Source organism: Microcaecilia unicolor, chromosome 2, assembly GCF_901765095.1.
Source record: "Microcaecilia unicolor chromosome 2, aMicUni1.1, whole genome shotgun sequence".
Classification (NCBI taxonomy): Eukaryota; Metazoa; Chordata; class Amphibia; order Gymnophiona; family Siphonopidae; genus Microcaecilia; species Microcaecilia unicolor.
The window spans coordinates 282,830,017-282,848,868 of NC_044032.1; the positions used below are offsets into that span (position 1 = coordinate 282,830,017).

The 18,852-nt window shown below is 43.2% G+C and overlaps 1 protein-coding gene across 1 annotated transcript; it reads right to left on the reverse strand.

Annotated features, from left to right (window-relative positions):
• Window positions 1–17,360: 17,360 nt before the first annotated feature.
• On the reverse strand, window positions 17,361–18,311 carry LOC115462021 (taste receptor type 2 member 40-like). The gene has a single exon (XM_030192068.1). The coding sequence runs from the start codon at window positions 18,309–18,311 to the stop codon at window positions 17,361–17,363; it is 951 nt and encodes a 316-aa protein (XP_030047928.1).
• Between the last annotated feature and the right edge of the window lie 541 nt (window positions 18,312–18,852).

Consider the following 18,852-nt stretch of genomic DNA (forward strand, 5'->3'; position numbering starts at 1 on the left):
TACAAGGGATTGGAGGACAGGTCTGGATGGTGGAGTCCATCCACCCTGCGTTTCCTTGTATATGTCTCATAAAATCTGGTATGTGGAGTGGAACAGGTGGATGTGAAGCGTCTGTTCACACTTTCCAAAAATACTAGGACTAGGGGGCATGCGATGAAACTACAGTGTAGTAAATTTAAAACAAATCGGAGAAAATGTTTCTTCAACCAACGCATAATTAAACTCTGGAATTCGTTGCCGGAGAATGTGGTGAAGGCAGTTAGCTTGGCAGAGTTTAAAAAGGGGGTAGATGGTTTCCTAAAGGACAAGTCCATAAACCACTACTAAATGGACTTGGGGAAAATCCACAATTCCAGGAATAACATGTATAGAATGTTTGTACATTTGGGAAGCTTGCCAGATGCCCTTGACCTGGATTGGCGGCTTTCGTGGACAGGATGCTGGGCTTGATGGACCCTTGGTCTTTTCCCAGTGTGGCATTACTTATGTACTTATGTCTGCAAGTCTTTTTCATGTGTTTTCGAGACTAAAAATTCACACTATTGGAAGTGGAAGTAATGGCAGGGTTCCTGCCAGATCAGACCCATGTGACAATTTATGATGCGCTCCAGTACAGGCAGGCTTCTTAACAACTGCTGGCAGTAGAGTGATATTCAGTTAGTGAGATGAAAAAGTAGGAAAGGAAAAGGGACAAGGGAAAGATAGTGTGAGTAGAGATTAAAGAGAAGAGAGAGATAAGAGAAGGGAGGTAGAGGAAGAGGGTGAGATGAGACAGAAGGAAAGGGAAGAAGGAGGAGAGAGAAGGTCCGATTCATGCACCTATCCATTCAAACATACCACACCCAGTCACTTACTATCCATGTAGTTGCAAATTTACTCAAGTAGATTCATTCAACCAGTCACCTACACAAACATCAGCACTCATTCACTAACACATACCAGTCACCACTTGAAGATGTCATACACATAGTTCCAACCTCTAGTATACCATATACAAGAAATGTGCATTTTGATTCTTTCATTTCATTTATGTGCATAAAAGTTTTTTTATGCACATCAGTCAATAATGTGTGGATAAAAATGAATTTATGTATGTAAAACTAAATTTATGTGGATAATAAAAGTAAAATAACTGAAAAGTTTACAGAAAATTTGAAAAAAAGCAAAACTAAAAGAAATGACTCTCCTCTTCCCATGCCCTTTCTACCTTGTTTCTTTCTTTTAGCCTTAACTGGCCATATTCATGTTCTCTCTTTGAGAGCAACAACAGTAGGTAAATTCCGTTCCCCAGAGCTGGAGAATGAACATCTGGACCATCATCCTGCATCTCAGCCATTCACTGAGAGGAGGCAAGAATTTATTTAATGCTTTCCCCCACTCCTTTTTAGTTTGTTAATTTAACTTATTTTCCATTTAATTAGGTGTCCTGGTATTTTTAACAGTTTCTGTAATGTATGTTTGATAGTGCAGGAATGTGAGTGTCTGTGTACTCTGAAGGTCCCAATAGTATGTGCATGTGAGAGTGCTTGGGAGAAAGATGTATGAAAAAGAGAGGGTAGTGGATGGAGAACTTGTACAATAGGTAATGACTGCCATTTCTGCTTTTCATCAAACAGGTGGAACAGTATGACGTAGTGATTGCAGCACTGTCTCTTACAAAGTATTAGAAATAGCATCAAATTGGACTTTTCCTCATTTGTCCCATTTTCATTCTAATATTTCCATACAAAAAGGAAAAACTGACGCCCATAGAGTTGTCTGGGTGGAACAGAAAAGCTGAAAATTTCCTCCCATAATATGCATTGGGAACTTGTTGGGGAAATGGGATGCTGCCACAATAATGCCTGACCTAAGTGGGAATAAGAAGCCCTAAAAGTGAATAAAAGCTCAGATAAGGACTTGATAAATGTAGAGATGGAGCAGAGCCTGATAATGGTAAATTTAGGTGGGTTGTGCCTCCTGCATGCTTCATATACCTTATTTCAGACCCAAATATTTTTTGGAAAGTTTCAAACCAGTCCAATTAGAGGCCTTAAGCAAGCAGGGTAAACCAAGATTAACATTTACAATTCTAACTCTGAGAGAAATAATTATTATTATTTTCTGAACTTCTAATCAAAGAGTCACACACCTTCAATATGTACACTCTAATACAGTGCTTATCAAAGTTTCTTTGGCCGTGACCTCATTATTGCAGTCACTATCTTTCCCTTGCTCATTTTCCTTTCCTACTTTTTCACCCTACTAAACTGTGGGTCTCTCTTCTGCCTGTAGTTATTAGGAAGCCTGAATGCACTGGAGTCTTTCATAAACTGTCACATGGGTTGGTTCTGGCAGGAACCCTGCCATTACTTTTACTTTCAACAGTGTGAATTTTTAGTCTCGGAAGCACACGAAAAAGACACTTGCGGACACACATACCAAATTTTATGACACGTGGAGGGGCATAATCGAACGCAAACGCCCATCTCCATGGGTGTCTATGTCCGAAAGCGGGTACATGAAGAAGCGGGACAGACCATATTTTCGAAAAAAAATGGGCGCCCATCTTTTGTTTCGAAAATATGGTTTGGACGGACCAAATGCCATGGATTTGGTCCTTTCTGAGCTGGGCGCTTTTTTTTTTTTTTTGCGATAATGGAAAATAAAAACGTCCAGCTCAGAAACGTCCTAATCCAAGCCATTTGGTCGTGGGAGGGACAAATGTACAACACTGCCATAGCTCTTAGTGTTGAAGGAGGCAACTACATGTGGGTACAGTGGGTTTCAGAGGCCTCCCATTTACCACCACAAGTGTTACAGGTGTGGGGGGGATGGGCCTGGGTCTGGGTCTGCCTGCCTGAAGTGCACTGCAGTACCCGCTAAAAGTGCTCCAGGGACAGGGCTTGTTGCTGCTGTATAACCTTGGCACACTAGTTGACACCTGAAGACTAATCTCTTTGAAAAAGTCCTTTATTTGAATAAGCACGTTTACTCTCAGTTAACTGCAGATCAGAGGTTGTGCCCCACTGGCAACGAGTCTCGCAGTAGGTCCGAGCTGGCAGAATGGTGTACAATGTCCTCTTTCAGCAACATTCAAGGTAAGAACTAAGTGCTATAGCGTGGCTAACACATGAACAGGATCTAAAACTGGCTTACAAAAATGGCCACTACCTCATGGACTACTGGAAACAAAACAGGGCACACTCTGACCCAGTAAGCAGAGGGAAAAGCACCATGGGAGTATAGCCTACCAACATCGTGAGCATTTAACACAAGCTAGTGGAATCATGGAGCCCAATACCCTACACCCACCACAATGTATTGCTAATATAACTCTGCAGTGCCCTTAACAGAAAAGGTGTCACACTCACCCGAGACCCACATCAGAACCAGGGAAAGGCTGTCAGAGGATAGAACACATTCTGCTGTCATGGAGGTGGGTATGGAATTTGAGGCTGGCATACAGGCTGGCAAAAAAAGTTTGTAAAGTGGGGGGTTTTTTGGTGGGAGGGGGTTAGTGACCACTGGGGGAGTCAGGTGATCCCCGATTCCCTCCAGTGGTCATCTGGTCAGTTGGGGCACTTTTTTGGGACTTGTCCGTTAAAAAAAAGGGTCCAAAAAAAGTGACCCAAAATCGCGGTAAAAACGCCTTTTTTTTCAATTATCAGCTAAAGACGCCCATCTCTCCTCGGCCGATAACCACGCCCCCAGTTCCGCCTTCACCACGCCTCCGACACGCCCCTGTCAACCTTATTTGTTCCTGTGACGGAGTGCAGTTGAAGATGCCCAAAATCGGCTTTCGATTATACCGATTTGGGCGCCTGCGAGAGAAAGACGTCCATCTCCCGATTTAGGTCGGAATATGGGCGTTTTTCTCTTTCGATTATAAGGTGGATAGTGTTTGAATTGGCAAGCCACCCAGGTCACGACCCCAAATGTGCAATTACATTTGGGTTTGTGACCCTCAGTTTGGGAAATCTTGCTTTAATACAACACTGAAAGCAGATTACGTATGACATTATTATTGCATTTTGCTTAAGATATTGATACTTTTTTTTTTAATTATTCTTTATTAGTTTCTTACAGTTTACAAAATAAACTTATAAGTTGCAACACAGCAGTAATTACAAAAGTAAATAGTAATAGCCAGAATTATTAACAATAAAATCTTTGTATCAATTATAAAGAAATAAAAAAAATATAGTAAAGGCAAATACAGCTTCCTTAGACCACCATCATTTTGGGAGGAGTACTCAAATAAGGAGTCTAATGACATATAGGTAAAAGGAAAAATGGCCTGATCCACAAATCCCCTGTATCTTTATATTTCCCTTAGAACCTTTACACCAACTATCTGGGCAATTTCTTATTTTCTATGAACTTTTTAAGCTGATCTGGATCAAAGAAAATATATTTATTCCCCATGTACTTTATACAACATTTGCAAGGGTATGCTAACAAGAAGGTAGCTCCTAAAGATCTAACTTCTTCTCTATAAGCTAGGAAGGTTCTTCTTCGATCCTGCGTAGTTCTCATTACATCTGGAAAGATCCACACTTTTTGTCCACAAAATATTTTTTGTGAATTTTTGAAGTATAATTTCAAAAGATCCTTCAAGTCTTGTTCAAAAACAAACGATATCAGTAAAGTCCTTCGAGTAGACACTTCTGAAATAGATTCCTCCAATAAAGCTGAAATATCTTGAAGATTTAATTCAGGGTTTTGATCATTAACTATTGGATTCACCTCAGACTGTTTAGATTCTGGAAGGTAATAAATTCTATTAATTAGCGGAATAGCAGACTGAGGGTATGCCAGAATTTCAAGAAGATATTTCTTAAGAAAATCCATTGGTGAAATTCCAATAGAAATAGGAAAATTTTAAATCCTAAGATTTAGTCGTCTATTATAGTTCTCTAGCTGTTCCAGCTTTGAAGCAACTTTCATTTTATCCACTATTAACATGTCTGTAACATTTCTAAGAGATGTCATATCAGTTTGTATCTGAATGTTTTGAGTTTTCGCTTCTTGTTTAACAGTCTCCAAAGCCAGCGATAAAGAATCTACTTTATTTATTAATAAAGCAGTGTCTTGGGATGTTTTAGCAACTGCCTTAGTTAAATTTTGTATCGCTGCCCAGATAGTTTGTAAGGTTACCGCTTGGGGAGCAGCAAGCTCCATGATCGTCTCTTCTGCTGCTTGGGGCTGTGCACCACCGTCTGAGGCCCTTTGGTCACCGACTTCCGATTCCGTTAAGACCTCCTGCATGGCCCGAAGATTAGCAGGACAAAAGCGGTTGACTAAGTTCCGGCGGGGATAGCGATGTTTCAGCCCCTAATGGAAACGCCGCTCCTCCGGACGTTCCAACTGCGGGGTCCCTCTCACCGGTTCCAACTGGGGTGCTCGATAAGAAGCATCGCAGCGTTTGCTGAGTGGGGGTAGGTATAAGGGCTGACGATTGGAAACCCTTAACCACCCCCTTTCTCTTAGTATGAGGCATATTGTAAGAGAGTTCAAAGAAAAATCAGAGAATTACAGCGCACTCCTCCGACGCCCTCTCAAGCTCGGATCGCCATCTTGACTCCAAGATATTGATACTTTGACATATATTTCCTATAAAAGTACATTTCTGCGACACTTTCAAAATTAATACAAATATTCTAGCAATTTAAAACATGTATTTAAAACATTTTTCAGTAAGTCCAACACCAAGCTGAACCATCAAAGGGCAAAATTATTTCCATGATGTCTATCAGAAGTCACAGAGTGTTTAATAATCAAACAAACTTGCCTTTTTTTGTAAAAGGGAAGATCTATTTTCCCCTGGTCTCCAGTTTGAAGATTTTAGGTGACATCTCCTCCTGAAAGGAACTTTGCACGATGGAAAATTCTTTCTAAGACTTGCTTGAGCTTGGAATTGCTCTGAATCAGGATTACAGTGTGTAGAGAGGGGTAGACAGTACTAAAAATTGTAACAACCCAAAACAATGGTCCTCCTAGGATAGCCAAACCTGATAGTCCAATCATAGTGCATATGAAATTTGCAATAGAGAGGAGCAAGAAGGAAAGCATGGCTTTAATGGCAGAAAAATGCACCTCAATCCTAGGATTACAGGTGTTGCCTTTTATGTGCCAGATATGATCCAAAAGGGATCTGATCAGTAGAAGAAGTGCCACACAGACTACGAAGAAAGGGAGAGCGTATACAAGGAATAATAGCACCATCAGAAAAGTATACTTAGTGCAGCCCAATAAAACTCCTTGTAAAGCAATATTTGGTGAAGTATCTTTGGTAGAGTTGCACAAGTTCCAGACTAATGAGCAATTGATGACTGTGCTGTTGCTTACAGAGAGATCAGTGGTGGAGCTGCTGTAGCATTCTTTGTATGCCCAGACTACAGGAATGCTGGTAACCAAAGATGCCAACATACATCCCAGAAGCAACCAGCGTACTATCCAAGAGATCTTCAATTTCAGAAAAATGAAGACAGGGTGGCTGTAGTTGGCAATCTTGGCACAATAGAAAACACCAAGCACAGCAGCAAACCCAATATTAACATGGTCTATAAATGCCATGATTGTATAGAATACACTAAGAAACTCTGCCAAAGTATAGATATTTGGATAAAAAAGAAATATGATCCAATGCAGCATTTCTAAACACTGGAGGAGGAATCTAGCCATACCCAGACTGGTTAGGATGATGTCACTGGTATTCCAATGTCTGATCTTCACCCACTCAGTACCATTCATAACCACAAAGAAGATGTTGATCACACTTCCTAGCACTGTGAAAGCAGTGACAAGGACCATGATGGCAATTTTAACTGGAGGCAACATCTTCTCCTGTAGAATCACTGATCACATCGCAGCTCTCTGTGTAATATCAGAAGAAAAAGCCACAAGGAGCCCATCTCAAAGTCCTACTGCCCTGCTACTGTTAGACTGAAGGACAAGTCTGGACTCTCTGACTGCCTGCTGGTGTCTTATAGCCTATAACAAGGACAAGTTTTCCATATTTTTAAAGGGATGTTCTGTGAAGAGATGCAAATGACAGAAAGATTATGTTACCAGCTGTCATGTCACTTATACAAACAAGGTTTGTTATGCTCCAATTCACAAGAGATCTTAATACAATATCAGTGTGATAAACTTTATCATTAACTCCACCAGGAGGATACAGCTACCATATTATACAACATAGTTTAACTAATTGTAGTACCCTTGTATCATGCTCTATGTATAACCACCGCATGCTTTCATGTCTGTCTTCAAGATACAGCCAGGACTTGATGGGAGTGTGGTATCAGTTCTGCTTTAGCCTTCACTAGCATGGCTGCCTGAGCCTGTCATTGTTACTTGGAACTGGCCTGGGACCTGAATAGCATGACTCTAAGAGTAGTTGAAATGCCAAGTGAAAAAATGGAGCCAAAAGACCTCTCTCAGATGGTGTCCACAACAAAGTCTTTATTCAAATCGATAAAATCAGCGACATGACACAAGTAGTGTTTCGACCCTATCGGCCTGCATCAGGGGTCTAGGAATTTGTTAGACAGTATATTGTGATAAACACAGGACTGCCCTACCCGGGGTAGGCCACTAGAGGGTGCTGTTTACCTAAAAATGTCCAGGGAAAGTGTCCGGGTATGCCTCTAGAGGGAGCCAGTAGGGGATGTATAGCTGGAGGTCGCTAGGACCAGTGAGAGTCCTGGGGTGGCAACAGGTGCATCAGGTTATGGGCTGGGTCCTGTTGCCTAATTAACCCTTTATACCCCACCTGAGTGGTGAGGGAAAGGGAGAGAGCTAGCAGCTGCAGAAAGAGGATCCCCCTGGAAGATACTGGCTAACCCTAAGGAACTGTGTGTTCAGGACTGTGAATCCAAAGAAGAAGGAAGGACTGTGTGTCCAGGACTGTGTGTCCAGGCCTGGGTGACCAGAGAAGAAGGAAGGACTGTGTGTCCAGGACGGTGTGTCCAAAGGAGGTAGGACTGTGTGTGTCCAAGTACTGAGAGAAGCAGGCTGCAAGGCCTGGGGTTAGAAGTTCCCCAAGTATTGAAGTTAAGGCTGAGCCCATGTATCTGTGAAGAGGGGCCGCAGCGTGAAGATATGTAAAAGTAAAGTATTATTATGAACAATTGCTAATGAGACTGAACTAACAGCCGTGGGGTGGAGGATAGGACTGTAAGGTCAATGTGAGTGAAGAAAAGTCCTATCCAGGGGAGGAGGCTGTTAGACACTGAGACCCAGGGTTCCCACAGTAGATGGGCTCAGTGAGAGAACTGTGATAGATGATTAATTGCTGAGAAGAAATGAGTTCCACAAGAATGAAGTATCCAATAAAGTGAATTTGCATATAATGAATGTCTCATTTGCATGCATATGGGAAAGCTGAAGAATCTTAGTGGAAGTTCCAGGGGAGTGCAAAGGGGTCACGGCCCATGTATCAGAGGGGTGACCGAGACACCCTGGACTGACCAAGAGAGGATTTCAGCTGAGGGGAGGCATGTTGAGCATTCACCCTGAGTAGGGCAGGATCCCCAAATATAGAGGTGGGTGCTTGCCAGAGACTGGGAGAAGACCAGCCAATGATCTGTTCAGGAGCCTGAGGCCAGGTAGAGAGCAGGAAGGTCATGGGTCTTTACAGTCTGTCTTGAAGCCAAGTGCCTGAGAGCCTTAAGAGGGCTCAGATCAAGAATACCCTGAGAAGGGGAAAGATAAAGGGAGCTATTTTGTTGGAACTGTTTGCTTATGTGCTGTCTGTGCTGGAGTTACTAGGGACTTACCACAAGTTGGTCTGCGTTGGTTGGAACTATCGGTGGCAGAGCAGTTTCCTGGCCAATCACAATCCATAGCTTGGCTTGGGAGCCAAGGGAACTCTGAAGAGACTGAAAAGTGCAATCCCGGCCAGCAGAGGGCTGCATTCCTGAATCACCCAGCGGCCGGGAGCATCACAATATATTTCTAGAGCATTAGTAGTAAGTGTGTTACAAAGAGGTCACTATTTGTTTTTGTGAGGTTTGTGTGTAAAACCCAGTGGCGTAGCTACGTGGGGCCTGAGGGGGCCGGGGCCCCCGCAGATTCACCCCAGGACCCCCCTCCCGGTGAACCCGCCCCCGCCGCCGCCTACCTTTACCTTTGCTGGCGGGGGATCCCACTCCCCGCCAGCCGACGTCTTCTCAGTCCTTCCTACTCTTCAATTTGTTTGCTGACGTCGTGCAGGACGTCAGACTCAGAGAACAGTTCTGTTCTCTGAGTCTGACGTCCTGCACGTACAACGTGCAGGACGTCAGCAAACAAATTGAAGAGCAGGAAGCGACTAAGAAAAAGACGTCGGCTGGCGGGGAGTGGGATCCCCCGCCAGCAAAAGTAAAGGTAGGCTGCAACGGCGGCAGGTTCGCGGCGGGAGGGGGGGGCGGCAATGTCGGCGGTGGGGGGGTGGCGCCGGGGGGAGGGCTAAAATGTGCCCCCTCCCCCCGGGCTCTGGACCCCTCTCCCACGGAAGGCTGGCTACGCCTCTGGTAAAACCATATGAGATTTGGCTGTAATCCAACTGCTCTAGGAATATATGCTGTCTAACAAATTCCTAGACCCCTGACGCAGGCTGATAGGGCCGAAACACGACTCTTGTCCGGTCGCTGATTTTATTGATTTGAATAAAGACTTTTTTTGTGGACAGCATCTGAAAGAGGTCTTTTGGCTCCATTTTTCGCTTGGCATTTGATCCTCAGTGGAGTGTTTACCTTCTGTTGTCTAAGAGTAGTTGAAACATGGAGAGAGATCAGTCAATGAGAATCTGGAAAGGACAACAATTTACTTTAAAGTTTGCCTGGGCTGAATGCAGAGAAAGTGAAGCAGAATGCTACATTGCACTGCCCTTTCACACCTTCTGTACACTTTTTGTCTCATGGTTCCAGAGAAGTGCTGCCTCTCTTTGCCTGTGTGCACATTGGCTCCTGAGACCAGTTTCCTACTCCTGTGACCCATGTTAAAAGCATGGTTTGCCCCAGTCTATGCATGGAAGACAAGGACCCACTGACTGAATGATAAGATACTACTGGACAAAGCTCCCTTTAAATCCATACAAAAAAGAAAAGATTCATGTTGGACTTTAATACTGGTAACACAAAAATATAGAAACAAAGGGATTGCTATTGAAAAATATAGGTGGCAGTTGTCCTGATAAAATCAGCATTTATCCAATTAACTGCACCATATCCACCTATAGATGATATTCAACTGATGCTGGATATCTGGAAAATAGCATCTGACCACCAGTTGCTATTCCCCGGGTTCGATATAACGCGTATAGATTACGTAAATCTGAGCGTATTTATTTATTTATTTATTTATTGCATTTGTATCCCACATTTTCCCACCTATTTGCAGGCTCAATGTGGCTTACATAATGCCGTAATGGCATTTGCCATTTCCGGATTGAGAAATACAAAATGGTTATTAAGTGACAGAGTAGGTTAAGCAATCAGGTGTAGCGAGTTAATTTCTAGCATGAGAAATAGAGTGGTATTGCTATAGGGTTCATGAGTGACAGGGAAAGTTAAGCAATCAAGTGTAGAGAGTTCATTCCTGGAATTAGAAGTAGAGAGGTATAGCAATAAAGTTCATTGGTGCAAAAGTACAGTTAAGCAATCCAGTGTCGAGAGTTCGGTTTTGTCCCGTTCTGGTATGGGTTTCGTTGTCTGGTATTTAGGATGGATCATTGTGGTATGCCTTTTCGAACAAGTTGGTTTTTAATAACTTTTGAAAGTTAGTTAGTTAGGTCATGTATTGTTTTGATGGCAGTCGGCAGGGCATTCCATAGTTGCGCGCTTATATAGGAGAAGCTGAATGCATATGTTGATTTATATTTTAGTCCTTTTCAGCTAGGGTAATGAAGATTCAGGAACGTGTGTGCTGATCTTTTTGCGTTTCTGGTTGGTAAGTCTACGAGGTTTATCAGGTAGACCGGGGCTCCGCTGTGAATGATTTTATGAACCAGGGTACAGAGTTTGAACGCAATATACTCTTTTAGTGGGAGCCAGTGTAGCTTTTTTCTTAGGGGTTTGGTGCTTTCGTATTTCGTTTTTCCAAATATAAGTCTGGCTGTGGTGTTTTGGGCGGTTTGGAGTTTCTTAATGATTTGTTCTTTGCATCCGGCATAGATTGCATTGCAGTAGTCTAGGTGGCTTAGCACCATTGATTGTATCAGCCAGTGGAATATTTTCCTTGGGAAGAAAGGTTTTACTCTTTTGAGTTTCCACATTGAGTGGAATATTTTCTTTGTTGTATTTTTTGCTTGGCTTTCTAATGTGAGATTTCGGTTGATTGTGACTCCAAGGATTTTCAGGCTATCTGAAACAGGGAGGGTGTAGTCTGTGGTGTTTATGGTGGTAGGTTTGTTCATATTATATTGTGACGAGAGGATGAGACACTGTGTTTTTTCTGTGTTGAGTTTTAATTGAAATTCATCTGCCCATGAATTCATGATTTGGAGACTGTGTTTGATTTCATTTGTGATTTCAGTTAGATCGTGTTTGAACGGGATGTAAATCGTGACATTATCTGCATAAATGTAAGGGTTGAAGCCATGGATAGATAGAGATTTGGCTAGAGGTGTCATCATTAGGTTGAAGAGGGTCGGTGAGAGCGGTGATCCCTGGGGTACTCCACATTCTGGTTTCCATGGTGGTGATGTGCTCGAATTTGATATCACTTGGTATGTCTTGCAATTAGGAAGCCCTTGATCCAACTAAGTATTCTTCCCCCGATCCCGAAGTATTCTAGGATGTTTAGTAGTATTTTGTGGTTTACCATGTCGAATGCACTGGACATGTCAAATTGTAGGAGAAGTACACTATTGCCAATTGCAATTTCTAAGCACTTAGAATTTCCAGCCTCTTCTAGAAGGAGAGAAATATAAAATCATGTATCCTACTTGCATAACTATCTTTGGCTGTTTTGCCTGCCTGGCTATTGACCATACTTGTTAGGGGAGACCCCTTTAAGCCTAAAGCCCAAACCATATAGACTTTGAAGTACTACAGACTAATGTCATGCTATCCTTGCTGATATATTGAAGTCAAGGAGAAAGGGATGGGATTTAGATCAAAACAGTTTACTTGTTATAGGCAGGTGCTTATTTTGTACCTGTGGTAATGAAGATTAAGTGGCTTGCCCAGGGTCACAAGGAGCTCCAGTGGGAATAAAACCCAGTTCCCCTGGTTCTCAGGCTACTGCACTAACCATTACACTACTCTTCCACTCTACAGGAGTATCCAGGAGACAGAAGCCACTTAAGAATTCATCCTGTTTGGTACCAGAGGGAATGGGGAACCTTCTACATCCCTTCTGAGAAATTAAGGGAAAAATGAGACTGGGCTATATGTACATTTTTTACCAGAGCTATCTGGGCTTTTCCCATCCCTGATGATCTGGGAGCATATACTCGGCTGAAGAAAACAATAGAATCAACCATTCACGAGGATGCCAAACCTCCTCAGCTAGCCACACTTCAAGGATCTGCATCTGAGTTTCAGAATCCCTGGGTGTCTCGGTTGTGCCCCTGTTTCATGCTCTCATTCATCTTGCCACCTGGTGGTCAGACCTGGTGGCTGCGATGGACTGTCTGCTGTTCCCCATGTTCCAGAAGTCATGCCGGTCCGGTCCGGATCTTCCAGCCTTCCAGACTGGCTTGGGATTTTTGGAACTTAGCAGCACCCTTACCTGGTGAACTCCCTTGTATGTGGCCTTTATTAAGCACCTGGGAAGTTTCAGGCTTTGCCTTGGCAACAGAGGTCTTCAGTCCTGTTCTTGTCCTTGTTGGTCTGTTGCGATTCCTGCCCTGAAAGCTTGTTTTGCCTGTTTTTGACCTTGCTGGTTTCCTAGTTTGTTCTACTGTCTGCTGCCTGACCAAGACTCTGCTTGTTTCCTGGTTTGTTCTACTGTCTGCCACCTGCCCAAGACTCTGCTTGATTCCTGATTTGCTATTGATTGCCGTCAGCCTACAGACTCTGTGTGGTTCCGGGTTTCCCTGCTGCTTTGCTACCAGCCGGTAAGACTCTGCATGATTCATGGACTATTCTCCTGCTTCTGCTTAGTGCTTCTGCTCCAGTCCAGCTGCTCCAGTCCGGCCTGTGCCCGTCTGTCTGTGGTCTGCCTTGCCTCCTGTTTGGGTGATTTGCCTGCCGCTGCTGCTCCTCGGCAGTTGCCCAAGGGCTCACTTTTCCTCACCAGCATGACACTGGGTCTCATCACAGTCAACAACAGAACTGTAATTGAATATTAAAAGGAACTGCACATACCTCCTGCTACCAACAGTAGTTGGCTTAGAGAGGGAGACAAAGGAGTTTGGACATTCTCTGAGATCTGGAGTTTTTATAAATGATGTAGTTGCTACTTGTAGCCTTTTGCCCTGGTGCCTGCCTGTGGCACATTTTATTTATTTTCCCAAGGAGTTGCTTCAGTACAACAGCATTGGTGTGGTCTGAGTCATTGAGAGGCCCTTTTACTAAGCTGCATTAAAAGGGGCCCTGCGCTAGCGGCAGCACGAGTTTTTGCCACGCACAGAGTTCCCTTTTACTTCAGTGGGTAAAAAGGTTGAAAAATTGAATGGCCGTGTAGTAAGTTCACACTTGTCACGTGGCTGTTTTGGGGGGAGCATTTTGGGAGGTGGCGGTAAGGTCTCCCGTGTTAACCCACAGGTAACCCCTGTGGTGGTCATTTTTTAAAAATTCTGGCAGTGCCAGAAATGCCGCACTCTGGGGGCGGAACTACCACTGGCAGCCAAGGTAGGCTGGCAGTAGTTCCGGATTGCCGTGCGGCAACCCTTTAGTAAAAGGGCCCCTGAGAAAGTGAACAAAAGGAAAGAATCCAAGGAAGTATTTACAGCCTTCCAGTGGTTACCAGTCCTGGCCTCTGTCCCAACCAAATAAGATATGCGTATAGAGGTTCTCATTTTTATTTGGACATACTTAGAGACTCCCATTACAGAAATATCTGTAGTAAAAGAAAAGATTATGGGAGGGGTCAACACCCATGTTTTTCTCTGTGAGTAAATTCTCGAGTAGCCTGAATAGTAGCCCCTTAATACTTGGTCAATGTTTGCCTCTTTGAGGTGGTGGAATAAACAAATGGCTTGTGAAATCTACAGTAGTTTTTTCAGTCTATAAAACAAACATGCCCTTTAATTTTTCTGTCTGGTTGAATTGATAAGACATACACCTTCAATATATACGTTTTGTGTAATCCTTGCCCCTGGGGAGGGGAAAACACTTCAGCCCTAGAGTCTGGAATAAGAGAGACAATCAGACTTAGGAGTAGGCGCAACCATTAAAAATCTTTATTGGTATCTCACTAAGCCAAAACAAAATAATTGTTCTCTCTGGAGCAGGTTGTCACACAGTAGCCAGACTCACAGACTGAATAACAAAACTGCTCAGCAAAAACTTTCTTAGCCATCACATATATACAGTTGTAAGTTTCATTTCTCCTAAATCATGTGATTTCTCCTAAACTAACTTATGGTCATATATGGATTTTCCTGTTTCCTTCCATCACACAATATAGTAATATACAGAAATGGTAATTTCCTGTATTCTACCATCCTCTCCTACTTGTGTTCACATGCACACTTTGTGGCATTTGGCTAATTCCTTATCAGTAATGCGTGCTCACAACATGCAAAAACCATGTAGCACACAAGTAGTATGAAACGCCCGGTGTCCTTCTTCTCTGAACACATATTTCCATTGGAACATCTTGGAGTCTGCAGAGTCCTCAGTCTCTCATCACCATCAAGGTTATATCTAATTGTATCTGCCATATATGGGCCACATAGCCTCATTTCCTCCCAAGTTTCACCTTGACATGGAACATGTACTTTCCGTTTACTGAGAAAGCACTGTAGCTTACATGCAGCTGCAGGAAGAAACTAAAAATACGCTGAAGACAGCAAGGCTAGGAAAAACTGAGGGCTAGCAGGGCCATCTTACAGGCCTAGTACAGGGAGGAATATACAGTTTTAGTATAACTCTGAAACTAGACAATTTTGGGCTTTTATTATTTCACACACTTTAATAAATTAATAATTTTGACATCACTTTCTATATTGATAAATTTCCACAACACCCTTCTAAATTAATAATATAAATCAATGGTATGTCATTTTAAAACGTTTTTCTACAGCTCCAACTGAAAACTGGCATATTAAAGGGCCAAATTATTTTCTACAATATCTAGCAGATGTCATGAAGTGTTAAATGTTATAATAATGAAATCAACCTGACTTACAGTGGTGGAAATAAGTATTTGATCCCTTGCTGATTTTGTAAGTTTGCCCACTGACAAAGACATGAGCAGCCCATAATTGAAGGGTAGGTTATTGGTAACAGTGAGAGATAGCACATCACAAATTAAATCCGGAAAATCACATTGTGGAAAGTATATGAATTTATTTGCATTCTGCAGAGGGAAATAAGTATTTAATCCCTCTGGCAAACAAGACCTAATACTTGGTGGCAAAACCCTTGTTGGCAAGCACAGCGGTCAGACGTCTTCTGTAGTTGATGATGAGGTTTGCACACATGTCAGGAGGAATTTTGGTCCACTCCTCTTTGCAGATCATCTCTAAATCATTAAGAGTTCTGGGCTGTCGCTTGGCAACTCGCAGCTTCAGCTCCCTCCATAAGTTTTCAATGGGATTAAGGTCTGGTGACTGGCTAGGCCACTCCATGACCCTAATGTGCTTCTTCCTGAGCCACTCCTTTGTTGCCTTGGCTGTATGTTTTGGGTCATTGTCGTGCTGGAAGACCCAGCCACGACCCATTTTTAAGGCCCTGGCGGAGGGAAGGAGGTTGTCACTCAGAATTGTACGGTACATGGCCCCATCCATTCTCCCATTGATGCGGTGAAGTAGTCCTGTGCCCTTAGCAGAGAAACACCCCCAAAACATAACATTTCCACCTCCATGCTTGACAGTGGGGACGGTGTTCTTTGGGTCATAGGCAGCATTTCTCTTCCTCCAAACACGGCGAGTTGAGTTCATGCCAAAGAGCTCAATTTTTGTCTCATCTGACCACAGCACCTTCTCCCAATCACTCTCGGCATCATCCAGGTGTTCACTGGCAAACTTCAGACGGGCCGTCACATGTGCCTTCCGGAGCAGGGGGACCTTGCGGGCACTGCAGGATTGCAATCCGTTATGTCGTAATGTGTTACCAATGGTTTTCGTGGTGACAGTGGTCCCAGCTGCCTTGAGATCATTGACAAGTTCCCCCCTTGTAGTTGTAGGCTGATTTCTAACCTTCCTCATGATCAAGGATACCCCACGAGGTGAGATTTTGCGTGGAGCCCCAGATCTTTGTCGATTGACAGTCATTTTGTACTTCTTCCATTTTCTTACTATGGCACCAACAGTTGTCTCCTTCTCGCCCAGCGTCTTACTGATGGTTTTGTAGCCCATTCCAGCCTTGTGCAGGTGTATGATCTTGTCCCTGACATCCTTAGACAGCTCCTTGCTCTTGGCCATTTTGTAGAGGTTAGAGTCTGACTGATTTACTGAGTCTGTGGACAGGTGTCTTTCATACAGGTGACCATTGCCGACAGCTGTCTGTCATGCAGGTAACGAGTTGATTTGGAGCATCTACCTGGTCTGTAGGGGCCAGATCTCTTACTGGTTGGTGGGGGATCAAATACTTATTTCCCTCTGCAGAATGCAAATAAATTCATATACTTTCCACAATGTGATTTTCCGGATTTAATTTGTGATGTGCTATCTCTCACTGTTACCAATAACCTACCCTTCAATTATGGGCTGCTCATGTCTTTGTCAGTGGGCAAACTTACAAAATCAGCAAGGGATCAAATACTTATTTCCACCACTATATGTTGAAATAACTGACAAAGGCATTTAAGAGAAAATTATATTGCCCTTGAGGCATATTTTCAAAGCACTTAGGGGCCCTTTTTCTAAGCTGTGGTAAAAGGGGCCCAGCGGTGTCCTCAGTTCATGGATCTGCCACATGCCTAGGCCCCTTTTGCCGATGTGGGGGTTTTGTGAAAAAAAAGGAAATGGCTGTGTGGTAAGAATATACTTGCTGGGCGTCCATTTCCTGGGGGAACCCTTACTGTCTTGTATTTAGGAGGTGGTAGGGGATCCCACACTAACCCAGTTCACCAGAAATGGCATGCAGTGGGGGCAGCACTACCGCCGGCTCCCATGGTGAGCCAGAGGTAGTGGCAGATTGGCACATAACAAAGCAGTGGTAACTCTACTGCCGCTTTGTAAAAGGGCCCCTTAGACTTACAAGGTTTCATAATAACCTATGGAACATTGTACGTCTAAGTGCTTTGAAAATGAGCCCCCTTGTCTCCAGTTAAAAGTTTTAGGTGATATCTCCTCTTGAAACGATTTTTGCATGATGGAAAATCCTTACTAAGATTTGCCTGAGCTTGGAGTTGCTCAGGATCAGGATCACAGAGTGCAGAGAGAGGTAGGCAGCATTCACAACTGAGGTAATATAACTCCATGAATTTTCCTTGGCAAAGAGATCAGATATTCCCCAGATGATGCCTATGAAATTTAAAACAGAGAGGATCAGGAAGGAAACCATGACTTTAATAGTAGTGAAGTACACCTCAAGTCTGGGATTACAGTAGCCTGTGGCGTTGTCTTTCATCTTCCAGGTGTGACCACACAGGAATCTGATCAGCAGATGAAGTGCCACACACATTATAAACAAAGGAGGAGTGTATCCAAGAAATAGTATGGAAATCATGTAAGCAGCATATATTGGGATAACTTCAGTAGAGTTGCTTTGTTTCTTGGGCAAGTCTTCTGCTATTGAAAAATAGATCATACTGTTTGAAGAGAGATTGGTGGTGGAGTTGTGATATTTTATGAATACCCAGGCTGTGGGAATGCTGGTTACCAAAGATATCAGCAAAGAGCCCAAGAGAAACCAGGGTACTACTCCAGGAAACTTCAATTTAAGAAGGATGAAGAGAGGATGGCTGAAGTTGGCAATCTTGGTGCAATATAGAACACAAAGCAAGGCAGCAAACCAGACATTAACAAAATCTAGAAATGTCCAGATAGTATAAAATGCGATAAAAAACTGCAGAGTATAAACAGTAGAGATCCTTTCCATTGTTATTGCCCACTGAAGAAAGAATCTAGCTATGCCCAGAGCAGACAGGATGATGGCACTGGAGTTCAGATGCCTGGTCTTGACCCAGCCAATGCCATTTACGACCACTATGAAGGCATTGAAAACATTTCCTAACAGTGTGAAAACAGCGATGATGATCAGGCTGGCAATCTGAATTGGGAGCATCTTTCCCCTGTAGAATCACTGATTACTGCTCAACTCACTCAATAAAATCAAGTCACAAGCAGCCTGCCTCAAAGTCCTTCTGCCCTGCTGATGGTCAACTAAAGAACAGATTTTGCACTCTCTGAATGTATGCTGCCGTCTTCAAATATAAAGAGGTTGTAAACACAATTAGGAACAAGGACAGGTTTTTCATATTTTAATTTTGAAAGGGAAACGGTCTGAGGAGATGCAAATGACAGAAGGATTCTGTTACCAACTGTTGTATCACTTGTACATAGACTGTCATGTTCCAATCCACAACATTTTTAAATTTACAATATCCATTTAGGTGGGAATCTATGAAGATATGGTAAAAGACTTGTAAGGCACCTTGATTTGCCATGGGAGTTACCAACCTATGGAATCTCAGTAACAAAATAATGCTATTTGTGAGCCATCTTGCAAGCAGAATTATTGCACTGCCAGGGAGCATTGGGCTGCATGTTAAAGGGCTGGCAAACCAAATCACCCCACTTGGGCACCCCCTAAATCAGGCCCCACC